The sequence below is a fragment of the Urocitellus parryii genome, unplaced genomic scaffold (genome assembly GCF_045843805.1).
Source record: "Urocitellus parryii isolate mUroPar1 unplaced genomic scaffold, mUroPar1.hap1 Scaffold_4499, whole genome shotgun sequence".
Lineage (NCBI taxonomy): Eukaryota > Metazoa > Chordata > Mammalia > Rodentia > Sciuridae > Urocitellus > Urocitellus parryii.
The window spans coordinates 1839-19825 of NW_027554015.1; the positions used below are offsets into that span (position 1 = coordinate 1839).

The window sequence follows — 17987 nt, forward strand, 5'->3', positions numbered from 1 at the left end:
GTGGCTTTCAGTCAATTATATATTTGGGTTTGAATATTTAAAAAAGCATATCTGCTTCTAATCTAACACCACATTGATGGTGAAAATACCTGGATCCTAATCCTCTTGCTCTGCCTTGTGAAATGTTTCAAGAACAAAAGCATATAGTATCCTGCTTGGTGTCCTAAGCTGTCTACCTCAGAAACTTCAGAAACTTGAAGTTAGCTGGATCCGCAGCTTTGCAACAATGACCTTTGCAGTATTGGTAGGAGAAACTGGAGGTGGTTATGGGACCTGAACTTCTCAGGTGACAGCTTTGTAGTCCTACCTGGTAGAACACCTCATGCAACCTGGAGAGTACTTGTGTCTGTGTTACCTGTGCTACTTGCTTGGTTTTTGCTTGAGTGTTTTATAAAAAGCTTATGTCTGCCAAACACAAGTAGAATGTTTTACCTGGAGGTATTTCAACTCCTGTAATCCTGAAGGGATCTTTTTTAGCTTATTGTTTTCCAAGTGTATTTCTCTCACACGTGGTATGTTAGCAAAACTTCCATTTTCAATTTCTGTGATTCTGTTGTTTCCTAGGCCCAGCCTAAAAATGATATGAAATGCATTAACTCATGCAGATGGCTAGGTTTGATAGAGTTCGCTGAAAATACCACAATACTAGTTAGAATATAAGTCTGACCTATTTTTTATATGATCACAGAAAAGTGTTTTATGGCCTTATTTACTAACCTATTTCAGTATGGAACAACTATTTCCTCCCACTTCTAGAAAATTATCTGTGCTAAATCTAGCAAATGGAAAATTCGCAGAGTGCCTTTGTCTTCTTTCCACTGGTTTGCCTCTGATGTTAGTTTAGACAGTAAAAACAATGTTTCTTTCTAGTATTCCCTTCACACTTTTCAGTAGCAATAGCAATGATCTCAACTAGTTTCCCTGTACACATTCTCTCACTCTCTCTTTTATTTAAAATAAATAAATGATAGCTGAATGCATTACAATTCTTAATACACATATACAGCACAATTTTCTTATCTGTGGTTGTATATAAAGTATGTTGACACCAATTTTTGTCTTCATACTAGATAATGATGTCTATAACATTCCAACATACCTGTTGGCTTTTTTTGTGTGTGTGTCTGTCTGTGTGTGTGTGTGTGTGTGTGTGCTGGGGATCAAGCCCAGGGCATTGTGCATGCAAAGCAAGCACTTTCCCAAATGAGCTATATCCCTAGCCCCCCTGTACATGTTCTCCAAGAAGCTTCATTACTATCTTAGTCGTAGGGTCTACCATTTGTAAGTTAAGATTTTGGAAACTTTTACCTTTGCAGTTCTTTGTATCGTTTAAAATCCTCGAGTTCCACAGTTGCGATTTTATTATAATCTAAATGGAGTTCCAATAAAGTAGATGGTAGGTCTAATAAGAAGAGAAAGATGTTTGTTAGATTAAGTAAGACCAACCCCCACTATTTACTTGTCAAGTATCAGATTATGGATTCAGGCAATTGTTTAAGTACTTACTTTAATTTTTTTTATCATGTAAAATTTCATCTATACACAAAAATGGAAACTATTATTATTAATTATCCTGCTGTTGTCCAGCTTCAACAGTTATTTCCATTTTTTCTGATCTTGTTATATTTACCCCCATTTATTTGCTGATTTATCTATTTGTTTTTTATTTGTTTAGTCACTTCTTTGATTGCTATAGTATTTAAACTCAATTCTCATACAGTGTAATTTCACCTATGAACACTTAATGTCTAACTGAAAAGCTTGTCTTTCTTTTAACCTCTTTGATAACACATCTAATAAAATTAACAATTCTTTACTGTCATCTGATGGTCACCCTCCATCCCAGGTGTCTCAAATATATCATTTTACAATTGGTTTGTTTTATGTCTTTTAAGATCTCCTATAATATACTCCTTCCTTTTTCTTCCTATTCTGTTGATTTCAAATATTGACTTGAGACATTCTTTTTATAAATTGTCTACAGCTTCCAGATGTTATTTATCAGAATCCTAACCCCTTGTTTTTTATGACCTGGCCCTCAGATCCAGAGATGCAGAGTCAAGGAGATCACCTTTCAACGGATGGTTTTGGCTTTTATTCATTCATAGGAGGAATTGTAAAATGGTGACTTTCTGTTTTCTTTCTTTGCTTGGGGTTGGGTTGGGGTTTCTCCTTGCTGTCAGGCCGGCCACAAACTACAGAGCCCAGCATCCTCCCAGCTCAGCTTCCTAAGTAGCTGGATTTCAGGTATACACCACTGTGACTTTTTGATTTTATCATTCTTCATGGATTTGTAAGTTGGAATTGCTCTCTAAATAAATTCCCTTATCAATTATTAAATTACTTGTCCTACAGTTTTAATACAAAAAGTAGCTGAAAGGATTAATTCTGTCAAGTAATGAAGTAATACAAAGAAAGTGACTGATTAAGTTTTTTTAAATATTTTTTTAGTTGTCAATGGACCTTTGTTTATTTGTTTATTTACATGTGGTGCTGAGAATTCAATCAAGCATCTTGCACAGGTTTTTTTAACATAATTATACAAATATTTACTCTGAGACAATTCATTGCATTATTATTTTTTCTTTATAAATTAGGAAGTGTGTCTGCTGTGACACCACATGGCAGACACCCCATGAATATTCTTTCTCCTGAACACGTCAGGTATATCCTGACAAGGCTGGATGAAGCTTGAACGAAAGAGACTGGCCAGAAATTCAGTCAGGCCTTGTTTTGTTTTCTATATAATAAATTATTTGTCAACCAAAGGTTCTAGGTAGATAGATGGGAACAGCTTTTTTTTTTCCTTCAACTTTTGCTGAAACATTTCCTTCCTACATTAACAATGAAGACTGATGAAAGTCATTGAAATGTCCATACACACACACACACACACACACACACACGACTATAAATACATATATATATAACAAAATATATATAACATTATATAAAACATAATAATGTTTTTCACTCTGAAATAGCTATCTTTCAGTATCTATTAGTAAAAGCAGCAACTTTATCATAACCCCTTTCTACTACCAAAAAAGGGATTTTATATATATATATATATATATATATATATATATATATATATATATATATATATATATATATCAGTAGTCTTCGTGGCTTAATTAATTTTGATTTCAGGATTTATTTTGAACTTTCAAAGTTAGTAGAGAGCAAGAAAATAATTTTTCTAAACTTAGATGTTTCTAATTCCTTGAATTCTAAATAACTGAGTTTAATTATATTTTATGGGATGACTATATGTTCCTTCCAGTATGTAAGATAAATGTTCTGTGCTCAAAGACCTTGTGTCCTCACTGAAAAATGGATGGTGTAATGTGCCAACTGTTCTAGAGTAGATTGTAGGATGTCTGAGAAAAGCAAAATCTTTGAAAGAGGGTTTGAAGAATTTGAGGAAGGTGAGTGACCACAGAGAAAAGTAGAACACAGCCTCTAAAACCGGTGAGAGCACAGGTGTGAATCTGGCAGAAGCTCAGTGAATGTGGACACGGGAAGCCTGAATAGGCTTCTACAGGAATGTCTGTTCCCACCCTGTTCCCACACAGGTGCTACAGCCACTGCCACCACACTGCCTACACACATTGCAAGCAATGCAATTATGCAGAATTTCCCAAGTGAATAAGAAGGAAGACTCTCCTATTAACTCTTCCTAGTAGTGACTCCTGAGAGGTCTATCACTTCATCCTGTCAGTATGGATGGAATTGTGATATACAGAAAGTCAGCCATCACATTTTAGTGAATAAACTACAAAGCAGAATATAGTTTAACTGGTTTCTGAATGTCAGATCTTGAAGGAATAGTTATGTAAATTGAGAGATTGCAGTTTAATTTTCTAACATTCCTTAAGCTTTCAGAGAATGTTGAGAATTTCACTAGAAGTTAACCCTGAGATGCAGTTTGAAATTTGAGAATTTTAACTGGGCTGTTTTGCAGTATAAGAAAGCCCACCAGTGTGAATGTACAAGTGGCCCTGCCTGGTTATGTGTGTCAGATCTGTGAACATAAAGGACAACCAGGGCACCTTGCCAAATGCCACAGCCTGGCGCAGCAGCTCCCTCCTCCTGCCCTTCAGTCTTGCCTCCTCTCCTTCCTCTGCCTTCACTCCCTTCCTTGTCCTGACTTTCCTTTTTTCCCTGTCAGCTTCCATCATAAAAAAGGGATTTTTATATATTTTACCTATTACATAGGTATTTTAAAACTGAAAAGCTTAAGGTTAACATTTTAGATTTCTTGGTTAAAAAAAAAAAAACAGCCACCTCCTTTAAGGCTAAATGAAAGTGGTTTTTATTGGTATAGTCTGGATTTAACTGTTTTTTTTTTTTCTGATAGAAAAATTGTCTTTCACCTAAGTGAAACCTAGGTGAAAGATCAGTTGATTGATAATAACAATTACTAATTATTGTTATTATAATAATTACTAATAGTTATTAATAATAAGTTCACTGTATCTCAAGTTCTCTGTTTATATTTGTTTTATTTATCTCTGTATCAGGTTGGTAGTAGAGAGGGGTTACGATAAAGTTGTTGCTTTTAGTAGTGGATACTGAAAGATGTGTTTGAGAGTGAAAAACATATTACTCCTCACATGGGTTATTTCTGACCTAGATAATCGTCAAAGCACAGAGCCCTTTTCTGGGTCAAGGAAAGCAAAATTTTGAGTATGAGTTCCCATAAAGGTAATTCTGTCCAGCTAGTCATCAGGGAGCATGGAGATGACATTGTAGAAAACTGGTCATCTAACAAAGTTAAGGAGACATTGAAATACCAGCTTCTAATTCTCTTAAAGCTAGCATCAAGAGTGCAGGGTTCCTTCAGGTAAGTTTGTTGCTAGGAGAGGACGCCTTCTAGGCCAGACACTTTCCTGAAACCATTCTCTGTTAGTGCATTCCTCTTCATAGCGCTCCTAGAAGGGAGCTATTGGAGAACCAGTGTACATCCACTCTCACCAGAGCCAGGCACCTCCATAAGGCCTCAAGGGCTTTACCTCAAGTGTGGCAGCTCAGCTGGGGGTACGGTCTGGCCAACTATCTGTATTTTTTCTCTACAGAATTTTCTGCCTCTGATGTCAGACATAGGTGAGTAAATGTCAAAAAAGAGAAGGAAAATAAAAAGTTCATTGCTTCTTAATATTTATTTTTACTGGGGAAAAATATTGCAGTTTAATATTGTCAAAAAAAAATCACTATATAAGGCTCCCTATGTGTATGTGAAACAAAGTTAAATTCATACTACTCTGACCAGATACATTGATACAAGGATTTCTAATTGTAGTGTAGTTTTGACAATGTATACTGTTCAGTTTACAATACTACATTTAATGGTCATTAAAAGAGGACAATTTTAAAAATATTGTCTTAAAGCAAATACATACCTTTAGGAATTGAGGTTAGTTTTGCTTCAGCAATTCTGATATGGAATACTGTCACCCCTTCAAATGCCCCTGGCTCTATCCCATTATTATCGAGAGGGTTTGCACTCATTTCTGTGGGGGAAATGACATTATTTAGCACACATAGCTTGTTATGCAAAGGAAATTCATAATGCAGAGAGACACATTCCAAGAATATTTTAAGAAGTGTGGATTTCATCATTCCTGTTGATTTACTCTCATTTCTGTTAGTTTCAGGAAAGTTTCCTTTGTACTTTGTAAGCTGGAATATATAATAGGATCACTTTTTTGCATTAAATTAATAAATTACATTATCATTCTCCTCCAATAGTAAGCATGATAAAAGTTTTGTTGTAATAATATTGCTTCAGAAAAAAAAGATCATTCTTCATATAATTTGAAGCATTTGTGTTTTCTGTTTTGTTTTCCAAACTGTTTTTAATCACAAGTTAATTAGAAATTATATGATTAGCAGAAAGATAACTTCAAGGAATTGCTAATAAGAGGCTGTTTGGTCAGTGCCAGGTACTTGGTTAAATTAGTGAATAAATGAATGAGAATCTTGGTTAAGAATTTTGAATGGATATTGCAGAGCGAATGGCATGGTTATTTGATGGGTGTTACAAGTAAAATATACTGGAGTTTAAAACACACAACAATTGCTTAGATCAGTACTCCTAAAGCAGATAACAAAAAGGTTTACATTTCAAATGATATATGAATTAGCTTTGTACATTATATTTTAGTAGTTTATGTGATAAATTAAAAATATTACCTTTATATTAAATAAGAATAGCGTAGATTTTATTACTTAGGGTCCAGTTCATAAAACAGAGCCCACACTAGGAATTTCAAAGGAGATTATTGAGAAGAGATTATGTACTACAAAAGCCATATTTTCTTTAATTATTAGAAACTGTTAGAAAACCCAGTGGTGCATCAACTCCCAAGAAACCTTTGTTTCTTTTTTATTTATTTAGAATTGGAGTCTTGCTGTTTTCCCAGACTCTTGAGTTTGCTAGGACTGCAAGGCCTGAGATGCCACCCTAAGCTTTATTTCATATTCTCATTTGTTTATGAACAGTTTATCTTAGAAATCCTAAAATAATGACAATAAATTTCAGTATTTGCATGTTAATGATGATTTCAAGATGGCCCATTTATTGGAATAACTTACCCAACACGTGTAAAGCGCTCATTCCTTTGAAGGTGTCCTTTTGTATTTTCTTAACTTTATTATCATGAATTCTGAGCTCTGCTAGTGACTTGGGAAGATTAAGTGGTATTTCACTTAGTTGATTGTGGGATAAATACAGCCTTCGCAGCTTTTTTGTGGTTAGAAAGGTTTTTGGGTGAATCTTTGTTAGCTTGTTGTTGTTCAGAATCAGAGCCTAGATAAGCATAGTAAGTTACATAGTATTAGAAAGTGGATTTGATTTACTGATATTCAATAATGATTCATCTTTAAAATCAATATGATTTAGGTCATTTATGTACTTGAACAACTGTGTAAAAATTTTCCTGGTCCAATCCAGGCTTTAAAAACATTGTTTACTACGGAGTAGGAACAATGCAAAGCTTTATTGATTAACATTATTCCTTTTGATACACACTTATCTTTTTATCTTTGAGTAGGTGATACAGTCATGGTTGAGGCTTCAACCTCTACCCAACCCTTTGTGGAAGTGACCAACAATGTTATTTTATCTTAAATGATATCTGTTTACTCTACAAAATACTTTTGCATGATTTAATCGACCTTGAAAGCCTCACTTTTTTCATGTGTGCTAACGTTTACCATTTCTTCCAGAGCAGAGACCTGTAAGGAAAACCCCTCCTACAAAGTTCCCTCAGCATTCTGGCATATTTTCAGGCCTTGAGGTAGCAGTGGATCCTGAGAAATGGCGCACCCCTGTCTCAATTATGTGGATATTTCTCAGGGCTACAAGGCAGCATCCTTGAGGTGAATCTAACCCCAGAGAGTAAAGAGCTTAATACCAGGGTGACTGTGTTCTTTGTGGCCAAGACCTTTTTGTGACCAGCTACCTTGGTCTGCGAGAACCATCAAATTGGGATGTAGGAATTTCAGAACCCAACCTGGGAAAATCCTGGGCAAACTGGGACATATTGGTCTTCTGATAACCATTTTCTTTTCTTTCTTTTTTTCCTTAGTATTCTTTTAGTTGTAGATGGACACAATATCTTTTTTTTATTTATTCTTTATGTGGTGCTGAGGATTGAACCCAGTGCCTTACACTTGCAAGGCAAGTGCTCTGCCACTGAGCTATAGCCCCAGCCCCTTGATAACAATTTTTATTACAAAATGACATAGCTTAGTCATTTTCTTTGCCAGCTGTAAAGATATAGTTTTCAGTGTGTGCCAAGGATGCTGGCAGATTGCTTAGAATCTTCAGAACCTTTTGTCCCTCTTATTGTAGACCCTTTGATTTTCTCAAGAAATAAGTTGAGGATAATTCCTTTCAGGGATTTTGATCACAATTCCATTCTAAAGCAGTCTTCTTTTTGTTTCCAGACTGATTGAACAGGCCTGACTGGTACTACTCACATTGTTGTTTTTCATAGCACAGATATATGCACTTAGGTTGCCCAGTAAACACCCTTTACCATCATGCTTACCATTTCACTCAGCCCTTTGCATCTCTTTTCTCACCTTCTAGACATACCACTACTGTTAAAGGTTGCACCTGGAAAGGTTAAGCCTAGGAGAAGAGGGGAGACTGCATCTTATTGCCAACTGTCAAGATATGCACCTTTCTGAGTATGTGAGGCCAGCTAGGAGAGTGTTCTTTTCCTTTAGTTTTTTGAGGTGGGGAGTTTAGCAAGTTGGTGCATCACAAAGATGATTTGTGAACCTCACTTGACCCCATAAGGTTTAAGTTTAGCATAAAAAGTTGCTCTCCTTTGAGTAATGCAGAACATATCTGTGATCATCCTACAAGTAAGGGTCAGAGCTGCCCTGCCCCGAGCTGGTGTGTGCCTCAGTGAGATTCAGACTCAGTACATGAGCTTTTTTCTGTTTGTTTGTTTGTTTCCTATGGTGAAGACATGGAGTTGCTGGAGCTGCATAAAAGGAAGGATGAGTAATAAAGCTCAAATGGAAGTTTTTATGCAGCACTGTCAGATGCTAACCCAGCATGATAGGCTGGCAGAGTGACTCTAGATCACCATACTGCCAATGTTGGTTTTCACACGAGGAACTGGCTGTCATGGAGCCTTAAAGTCATCATTAATAAGCAGTGTGATTATGTGTAAGGACAGAAGAAAAGTGTATTGTGCAGAAGTAAAACAACAAGAAGTCATGGTGAATGTGTCTTTAATAGCAGCAAGAAGTGAGCTGGGAGGCCTGAATGTCATAGATCACATTCACTCTCTAGATATGTCACCCTTTGTGTGAGAGTCACAATGCTAAACAAGCAACTGAAACGTAAAAGATTTGTAAACTGTCTAAAATATTTTTATTCTCTTTAAGTGTGCAATATACCTATAATTCAAGTATAAAACATGTACTTTTAAAAGTACTTTACATCCTGGAGCAGTGGTGTAGCCTATAGTCCTAACTACTTAAGAAGATGAGGTGAGAGGATCATTTGAGCCCAGGAGTTTAAGGCCAGCTTGGGCAACAGAGCAAGACCCCGTCTTATAAAACAAAACAAAACAGCTTTACATGAGTATGTTGGGTCAGCCTACTCATATTGGCCTGGTAGTAACATTGGCTAAAAGATGGGGGTGGGGACCCTACCATTGCTAAGCACCTTACATGTATTTGCTGATTTAACCTTATAACCACTTTGTGAAATTCATGCTATTATTACATTCTCTTACAGCTGAGGAAGGTGAGGCCATTTCCCCGTTAGAGCACAGATTTTGGCTCAGCTCTACTTGACTCCAGAATGTTCACCCTTAAACAAAATTGCCATATAGAAGTTGATTAAGAAAATGGTAAAGAGACCTAATGTTCCTGACACATTTTAGATTATCATTTCCCAATGCATAACAGGAGTACATGTGGAATAAATACCTGGAAGACTCCTAAAATGCAACAAAATAATGATATGACAAATTGAAAGCTCACATAGCTCTGGTATTAAATATGTCATTAGTATTCTTGTGGTCGTCTAAGCTGAATGTGGGCTGAAGTAGTGGAAACAGTCATAAGCTGTTCTTTTTTATTTTTTTTACACAATATCTTTATTAATTAATTTATTTTTTAGGTGGTGCTGAGGATCGAATTCAGTACCTCAGAAATACAAGGCAAGCGCTCTACCACTGAGCTACAGCCCCAGTCCCATAAGCTATTCTTGCTTTTACTTTTACATAAATATATAAATAAGTGTGCGCACATACACACGTACAATTTTTATTTCCAACTTCTGATGCTAGAAAAATGGTCTTTCTATTATTCAAAAGTTTCTGTGGTCTGAAGTTAGTGGGGTGTGCTGAGTGGATCTTTGGTGGAATCTTTTGTGCTGTTGCTGATTGTCTTAATATTTAAGTGAGGCCTCAGTTCTAAAAAAAAAAAAGTTTTCTACTTGCTTTTTTAAAAATACATACATTGAAGCTGTATTTTGGAATGGTGACTTTCCAAATCTGAGCTATTTGCATAATTCAAAAGGGAAAGGAGTAGTGAAAGCAGTGGGTACCCATCAGAGTGACCCTTCTGCAGGAGGCCAACCCAGGCGCCAACAGGAGCGTTACCTTGCTGCTCATGCAAGGTTTGAGTGTTAGTCACTTAGATATCTCCTATGTGCTGATATTAGAAATTTGTGGTGTCTGGAGTCAACAGGTTTGGGTAAAGATTGCTTATGCTCTAAGCTGTGGTCGTTGTAAATAATTGTGTTCTTGTTCATTTTAATATATAGTCATTATTGTTACCTGAATGGATTAGAAACACATTTAAGGTCCATCAACTCTCAGCTCACCACCTTTTACCTGGCTATTATTCAGTAAACATCAGTTGAATTAAATCATTAATTGACTTAAATCTATAATTTCTTGTTGACTATAACTTTTCTGAATCCAGAAATTTTGTCATATTCACCTAAAAAACATGTTTACACTTATACAATATAACTATTTTGTTAATGATAGAGATTTTCACTTAAAATATTTGAAAATATTAGCAAATACTTACATAAAGTGAAGTGAGTCCTTTAAAGTCATTTTCTTTGATTTCCTTAATTTTATTGTTTTGAAGGTCGACCATTCGAGTATCAAATGGAATGTTGTTTGGGACCGAGGTTAAACCTGAGAAATAAGCAAACGTGTTACAACTACTAGAAAATCGTACCAAAGACAAGATCTCTAAATGGTAGAAGTATATGGTTATATTATTTATTAGTCATGCTGAAGACTAGATCAATCAATGATATGATAGAGATGTACATTTTTTTAAATGCATGGATATCATTAAGTACCAGGACTCAGTAGTTGTAATATGACAAAAACATAGGGTTTTTTTTTTTTTGTTTTTGTTTTAATACTCAGAGCCATTTCGCATAGCTCATTTATCTGTACAGGGTTTTTATCTTGGGTCTGGCAGGCTTCAAGGTGAAATAATTGGGTGTAAGATGACTGGCAGGCAGCTGAGGCTTATGAAGAAGACTAGCTTTCGTCTAGATTTTTGGCTGGGATAGTGAGATATTGAAGCATGTAGGTCTTTTTCATTTTTAGGAAGGCTCAAAATATAGAAAGTTGTGCTTAGAAAATAGGTTATTGTCATGTACATGATCATAAATTTCACCACCCATTTTCTGTAATCGACTCTTCTAGTCATAAATTATTAAACTAATTCTTATTTATTCCTACATGACTCTTCATTAGCAACTAAGTGTGATATTTACCTTTACTTATATCATCATGCATAACATTAGTTCAGGAGCAAAGGTATTTGATTTACTTGTCTTTTTCACTTTTGTGCCAGAAGTACAATGATAGCTGTCTTTATCATCTTAGAATAAGGTACAGCTGCATGCTTCCTCTTTGTGTAGATAGGCAAATACTAATTAAATGATTATAGACTTAAACTTTTTTCCCTCTTCTTGGGTTGAGAAAAATGAGAAAAACTCAGAAGCTGTTTGTAATGCAGTTCTTCCTTAGTTTCTTTGCTTTCTATAGATGGCCAACCTTTAGTCTTTGGACTGAAGGTGCCTATCTCCTGCTTATTATTGGACATTCCATGCAACAAAATGATTGATGAGACTAAGGCCTCCTTGGGGTTTTTTTCCTAATATTTGATTATGAGAGGTTTTAATAGATGTAAGAATTTTATAGTGAAAAATCCACATTTTATTTATCTACTTTGTACCATCAGCATTTTATTATACTAAACTTATTGTCCCTCAGTTCATCTTTTTATAAATTTTAAAGTGAGTTGGAAATATTTACACTTTTGACTTAAAACAAAAACAAAGAAACAAAAAAACTCTGCCTTTATCCTAAAAAGCGATTATGTATGACAGCCCCAATCTGAATTGAATATCCAAATATTTTGAATATCTACCTTCTGCTTTGTAGGCCTATGTGTTTTCCCCGTCCATACTTTAAAATTAGCAACTCTTGGACTGGGCTTGTAACTCAGTTGTAGAGCACTTGCCTCACATGCGGGAGGCTCTGGGTTCGAGCTTAGCACCACATTAAAAAAAAAAAAAAGTAAAAATAAAGATATTTTTAAAAATTAGCAACTCTTAAGAACTTTCACCATAGAAAGAAAGAGGAAAGGGGATAACTTGATGAATTAGCAAGGCAGAGTCAGTTTTGTTTGTTATAAGAGATCATTTTGGTTTTAGAAAGTGATAAGAAGTCTTGTGGGAAGTGGGAGGTTTTGCTGAAAGGATCCTCCTGATAACAGATTTTTGCCAAACCTGCTCCCATCATGGCCCTGATGGAATTGAAGCTTTGGAAAGTGTTTATTTCCTGAGAGAGGAAAAGTGACAATTTATCAATACCCTTTCACAGTCATGTTATGAGGGAGGTGAGCTGTGTGTATTATCTGCAAAGAGGACTCCGGAAGAGGCCCTAGCGGACCATCAGCTTCTGTGGGAGCTGTGGCCAAACCCTGGCCTCCACAGTGGGGCGGGTCTCTGTATCCCCTCTTTAGGAAGTAGCTGAGTACAACTCTTTATGTCCTTTCTGATCACATCCTCTCTCTGAGCAAGGTGAGTATGCTCTTGAGTGCTTCTTCATTAGAAGTGTTAAAAAAGATACTCAATAGAGAATTAGAAAATTTCAGAGAGAATTTAGTTCAATCACTTCTTTTCTATGCAGTTCTAGACCCAAAGCATTCAAAATGAATAGAATATTATCTTTAAAACATCTAGATTATAAACCAGCATGCTGGCATAGCCCATGTCTATAATCCCAACGACTTGGGAGGCTAAGGCAGGAAGATGACAAGTTTAATGCCAGCCTCAGCAACTTAGTGAGGCCCTAAGCAAATTAGCAAGACCCTGTCTCAAAATATAAAATAAAAAGGACTAGGGATGTGGCTTCAGTGGTTGAGTGCCCCAGGTTCAATCCCTGGCACCCCCCCAAAAAATTATTAAAATAAAACATCTAGATTGCAGATTTCACATTCTGTATAACCTGTTTCATTGTTCTGGGCAAGCATCTTACTTTGTGATCATAGAATTTTTCTAGAAAGGACATTCTCAACTTGCTGATACAATGATATGAACCACAGTAAAGAAAGTTGAAATAGTGCTTTAATTTGGGAAAAGAAAGAAATGTTCTGTATTGTAAGATCCCTATTATTTCTCTCTATTATTCTGGATCTTTAAAATAACTGTGGATGTACTTTGCAATTTGTTGTGCTCTCTACCTAAACATTTATTTATTTGTTTGTTTGTTTTGAGGTACTGGGGATCAAACCTAGGCCCTTGAGCATACATGCCCTACTGAACCCCAAGCTCCTTATTTTTCTTATAAGAGAGGCTCTCCCTATGTTGCTCAGGCTGGCCTGGAACTCGCAGTCCTCCTGCCTCAGCCTCTCAAGCAGCTGAGATGACAGGCATGTGCTGCCATATCCCACTTCCACCTAAACATTTAAATTAAAAAAAAAAAAGTGTAGTCAGTGGGATGATTTTTCAGATTTCAGCAATGACCATTCCTATCCTTTTAATTTTATCAAAATAGCATTATTCTTCAAAACAGTGGATCTGTGGTGCTTACCTAGATCAGAACAGTGCACGACTCGTGAATAGCATTGGCATCCAAATGGACATGTTGGAAACAAATCAAATGGGAAAAAGGGGTGCGTTGGCTCTTTTGTTGGAAAAAGAGAGTTGTCATCATCGTCGTCATCGTCATCTGCATCTTCCATATCCTTCAGCATCATATTCTTCAGTGTCATGTGTGAAGGGCTAAAGAAGGGTTTGGCAGAGCACACAGCCAAGAGCAATAGAAGCACATATTCCTTCATGCTCTCTTAGGTGCAAGACTGATCTAGGACTAAGTAGACATTGAGCATTAAGTTAGAATTTAAACAGACATAACTTCTGCATCTATGCATTTCTGGGTCCTGGCAAAAATACAATAAAATGGCATTCTTCTGCTTTGGTAGGTAGTATGAGGGTAAATTTATAAAAACTTTTTGGAAAGCAACTTAGCAATAAGCTTTGGGAGCTTTAAAAAAAATCTTTATTTGCTATTTACAAATTCTGCTTTTTGGAATCTAATCTCAGGAAATAGTTAAAAAGTTCAAAAAGATGTTCATCACAGAATAATTTATAATATAAAAAATTAAAAGACAATCCTAGTGGTTAATGTAGTGATAACAATAAAATTAAATAGGGTAAGGTTTATTTATTCCATGAAATATTTTGGAACCTACAAGATGTTTACAAAGACATTTTAAAATGAGGTTATAAAAGCAATTATAAAAACGCCATACCTACTATACTTACAAATGCAAAGGCAAGAGAACAAAAAAAAACCTACATGCATATACCTGATTAAAAATAAGCTCTAGTAGTAGAATCACAAACAACTTTTGTCTTCTCCCCCTTTCACTTTAATTTTTATAATGAGCAATAAGTAATGCTTATATAATTAGAAAATGAATGAATATTTTTAAAAACATACCTATGACCCTGCCAAAGAAACATCATCAGCGCCCCTTAGACAACATCTGGAAATTTTCCTAAACCATTTTCTCTTCACTCTCTCCAACCTTCCGCTCATCTTTGGTCACTTTTTCCACAATGTCATTGGTATCTTCTTTCTTCTAATCTGTTCCACTGTCTAATACCTGATCCAATCCAAGTGATGTCCAGACTCTTTTTTATTCATTTTTCCACTGAGTTTTGATTTGGGTGGGTGCTGCATTGGTTTTAGTTATGATTTTTTTTAAAAGCTCACACAAAACTGGAACATATTAATGAGAACCCTCAGAGCGTAGATTCATTGCCGTGTGCCGGCTGATATTTCCACAGGGATGTTTACGTGTAGTTACTTAACTACTTCAGTGAAACTGGCACATTCTTAGAAATTTCTATAAAATTAAAAACATTATGAAATCATCCCAAGTAAGTGTATCCCAGAGAAGCCCATTCATGAGACCCAGTCCTGGCAGGCGGGCATTTACTGGCCTCCCTAGCAGAGGCTCCATAGAATGTTTTTCAGCCTAAGTCATTTAAAAGTCCTCTGGCCCCCAGTCGCCTGAGTGCCAACAGTGAATGAATAAGAGAGACTTCATTCAGGGCTAACCTTGCCTCAGGAGGACCTCCTCCCCTAGTCCCTGAGTCCTCTCAGCTGTTACCATTTCCCAGAACACAGAAATCAGCTTTAATATCACTGCATGGGCTTGGGTTTCCCTGAACTCAATAAGCAATTAACTCCCTGGCTTAATTAAACTACACATTTGCACATGGTGTGTCTTTTTTAATCACCAGAAGAGGGTTAGAAAATCCTATGAGTTATTAATCTGAAAATTATTTTATATGCTCCAAATATCTAAATGGTGATGTGAACATTTGCCCACTGGGTAGCTGTGTCACACTGACCAAGTGTGTATGCAATCTCGGTGATAATCTACACTTGAATATACTAGGAAAGAGATTACTTACGGCAAAGCTAAGAAAGTCAAAAAACTTTCTGTAGTTTAGTGTTGCCATTGATGCTGTGGGTCCTACCTGCTGGTAAATCCTGACAAAGGTCTAGGGAAGGTCATCTGGTCTTCATTTTCAGTATCACTTTTTCCTGACTCTGTTTCTCAGCTCTCTGCCTAATTTTGACCCATTATGTTTTTTAGACTTCAGGTTTTTTTGAAGTTCCTGGCTCCTTAGGGTTTAGTTCCTGGCTTCACCTGGACCTCCAAAATACTCAATTCCCTGGAAATTCAGCTCTAGGTCATTAGCTGAATCAAAACTTGTCCTTGATTCCAGTGCATTCTTTAGTATTCTTAAGTTTTAGCTCCATCTTCCATGTTCAAAGCTCTTCTTGACCATGGTGATGAGAAACTTTCAATGTCATGTGAAATCCTGTCTCTGGCTTAGTTTGAGGTTGCTAGAATTATTCACTGGGCATTTCTTATACACACACTGTGCCCTAGGAATTATGTCACGATGCTGAATGTGTGGGCTGGAGCACTTCTCTCTCCTCTCTGTATTCTCTCTCATATTTCCCTTATTAAAGCACAACCACAACTCCTAATCAACTACTCTGAAGAAAGTATGTGATTGTTAAAGTTAATCCTTGAAGTTGGGCATAGTTGCACATGCCTATAATCCCAGTGACTCAGGAGGCTGAGGCAGGAGGATCGAAAGTTAGAGGCCAGTCTCAGCAATTTAGTGAGGCCCTAAGCAACATAGTGAGACCCTGTCTCAAAATAAGAAATAAAAGGAGCTGGGGGTATGGTTAAGCGCTCCTGTGTCCAATCCCTGGTACAAAAAAAAAAAAAAAAAAAAGATTGATACTTTAATGTTAGGTGCATTGATAGAAAATTTAAAAATAAAACACCTAAACTAATAGACTAGTAAAAGACAATGTTGGCTATGTACACTTGCTCTGGAGTGGGGATCTCAAACATTTGAATAGGGATGTGTGTCTCTAGCTTTCTGAAAGTGATATTCTTTGTTAGGTGTCTCTCTGCTCTCATAATTGTCAGTTGCTGTTTGAGATCAATAAAGCTGAAGACATTTGTGAAAGCATACATGCATATGAAAAAAGCATTCAATACCTAGTTTTGAAATAGTGCACAATAACTGGTAAGAGTAAGGGTGGTCAGATTGTGAGTGAAGCATTATTTTCTCATGCATGATTTTTTTTTAAATTATAAGGCCTTTATTATTACAAAAAAGTAAGGAACACTTCATGCATTTGCGTGTCATCCTTGCACAGGGACCATGCTAGTCTCAGTATCGTTCCAATTTTAGTATATGTGCTGCTGAAGCGAACACTCATGCATGATTTTTAAAATTATGTTGCATTAAAATTTTTCAAAATACTGGTTTGCCAACAAAGTCTGCTTTGCTTTGATCTTACCTATGTACCTTTGCCTTTTCCTGCCCCGTCTCCAGCGACTGATATCACAGGTGATACAATTAAGGATTTCCTGGATACTCTTCTGATTTATTTCCCCCAAAAGCCAAACAAAAACACCTAACTGGGAAATTGTTTTGAATTTCATAATTTCTTGATTCCTAACCTCATTTTCTGGTTTGTAGGAAATAAAGTTTTGGTTTTGTTTCTTTGGGGCATTGGGTATTGAATCCCAGGACACTTAACCACTAAACTCTATCCCCAGCCATTTTTATTTTTTATTTTGAAACAGGGTCTCACTTAAGGCTGGCCTTGAAATTGCCATCCTCCTGCCTCAGCATCCCAAGTCACTGGGATTACAGGGTGTGCTACTGCACCTGACTTAGGAAATGAGGATTTTTAATGAAGTTATTTGTTTATTTTTCATTTGGTTGTTTCAACATGTTTTCTCCTAGAAACTTTGAGCTATAAGGATTTAAATTCCCAGTCTACACAAGGAAAAAAAAATATATCTTTTAACACATAATATAACTGAAATAGAAAACTAAGGACACTACAGAACTGGAAAAAAATATATATAACGTATAATAAGAGGAATGTGTTGGAGTTCCAGAGCAGATGCCAAGAACATGTCTTGGTTTTCCTTGTGGCCTGGCAGCAGGAGTTAAGGGCTGGCCTTGCTCCTGTGCAGGCCACATGCTGGTCTGCCAGATTCCTTCAGCCTTGTAGCCTCCATGAGCTCAGGAGAGGCTCCCTCAGTGCCAGCCAGAGGTTCAGGCTGAGGGGCAGGATAAAGGGTGAGAAGCAGAATTTGGAGTAGAAAGGATAATGAGAGGCTGGCTACACAGGGCCGAGAAAGGGGGAGCACAACAGTGACAGGCTTGCTGCTATTCCATATCCCGCTGCGACTGTGCCGAGCAGCCCACCCTGGGTCAGCAGAGTGTCAGGCAGGGTTCCTCCGATTCTCTGTCTTATTTTTTAGACTGGTGTATCTCATGAAAGCCTTTATTCAAATCAGAGATGAAGTGAAAACATGTAATTGAGACTGCTGCCTGCAAGTAAAGGGGA

General features: G+C 36.6%; 1 protein-coding gene and 1 non-coding gene across 2 annotated transcripts; both read right to left on the bottom strand.

Moving 5' to 3' along the window:
- Nucleotides 1-432: 432 nt before the first annotated feature.
- LOC144252510 (asporin) lies at nt 433-14552 on the bottom strand (the record flags this gene model as incomplete). Its single annotated transcript, XM_077794782.1, has 7 exons — nt 14523-14552; nt 13611-13889; nt 10576-10688; nt 6601-6814; nt 5406-5516; nt 1309-1402; nt 433-571 (listed from the first exon to the last, which is right to left on the bottom strand). Coding segments are annotated over exons 2-7 (921 nt in total), but the record flags the coding sequence as incomplete, so codon positions are not given.
- Nucleotides 14553-16733: 2181 nt separating this feature from the next.
- On the bottom strand, nt 16734-16837 carry LOC144252511 (U6 spliceosomal RNA). The gene has a single exon (XR_013343014.1). It is a non-coding gene; the product is annotated as a U6 spliceosomal RNA (small nuclear RNA).
- Between the last annotated feature and the right edge of the window lie 1150 nt (nt 16838-17987).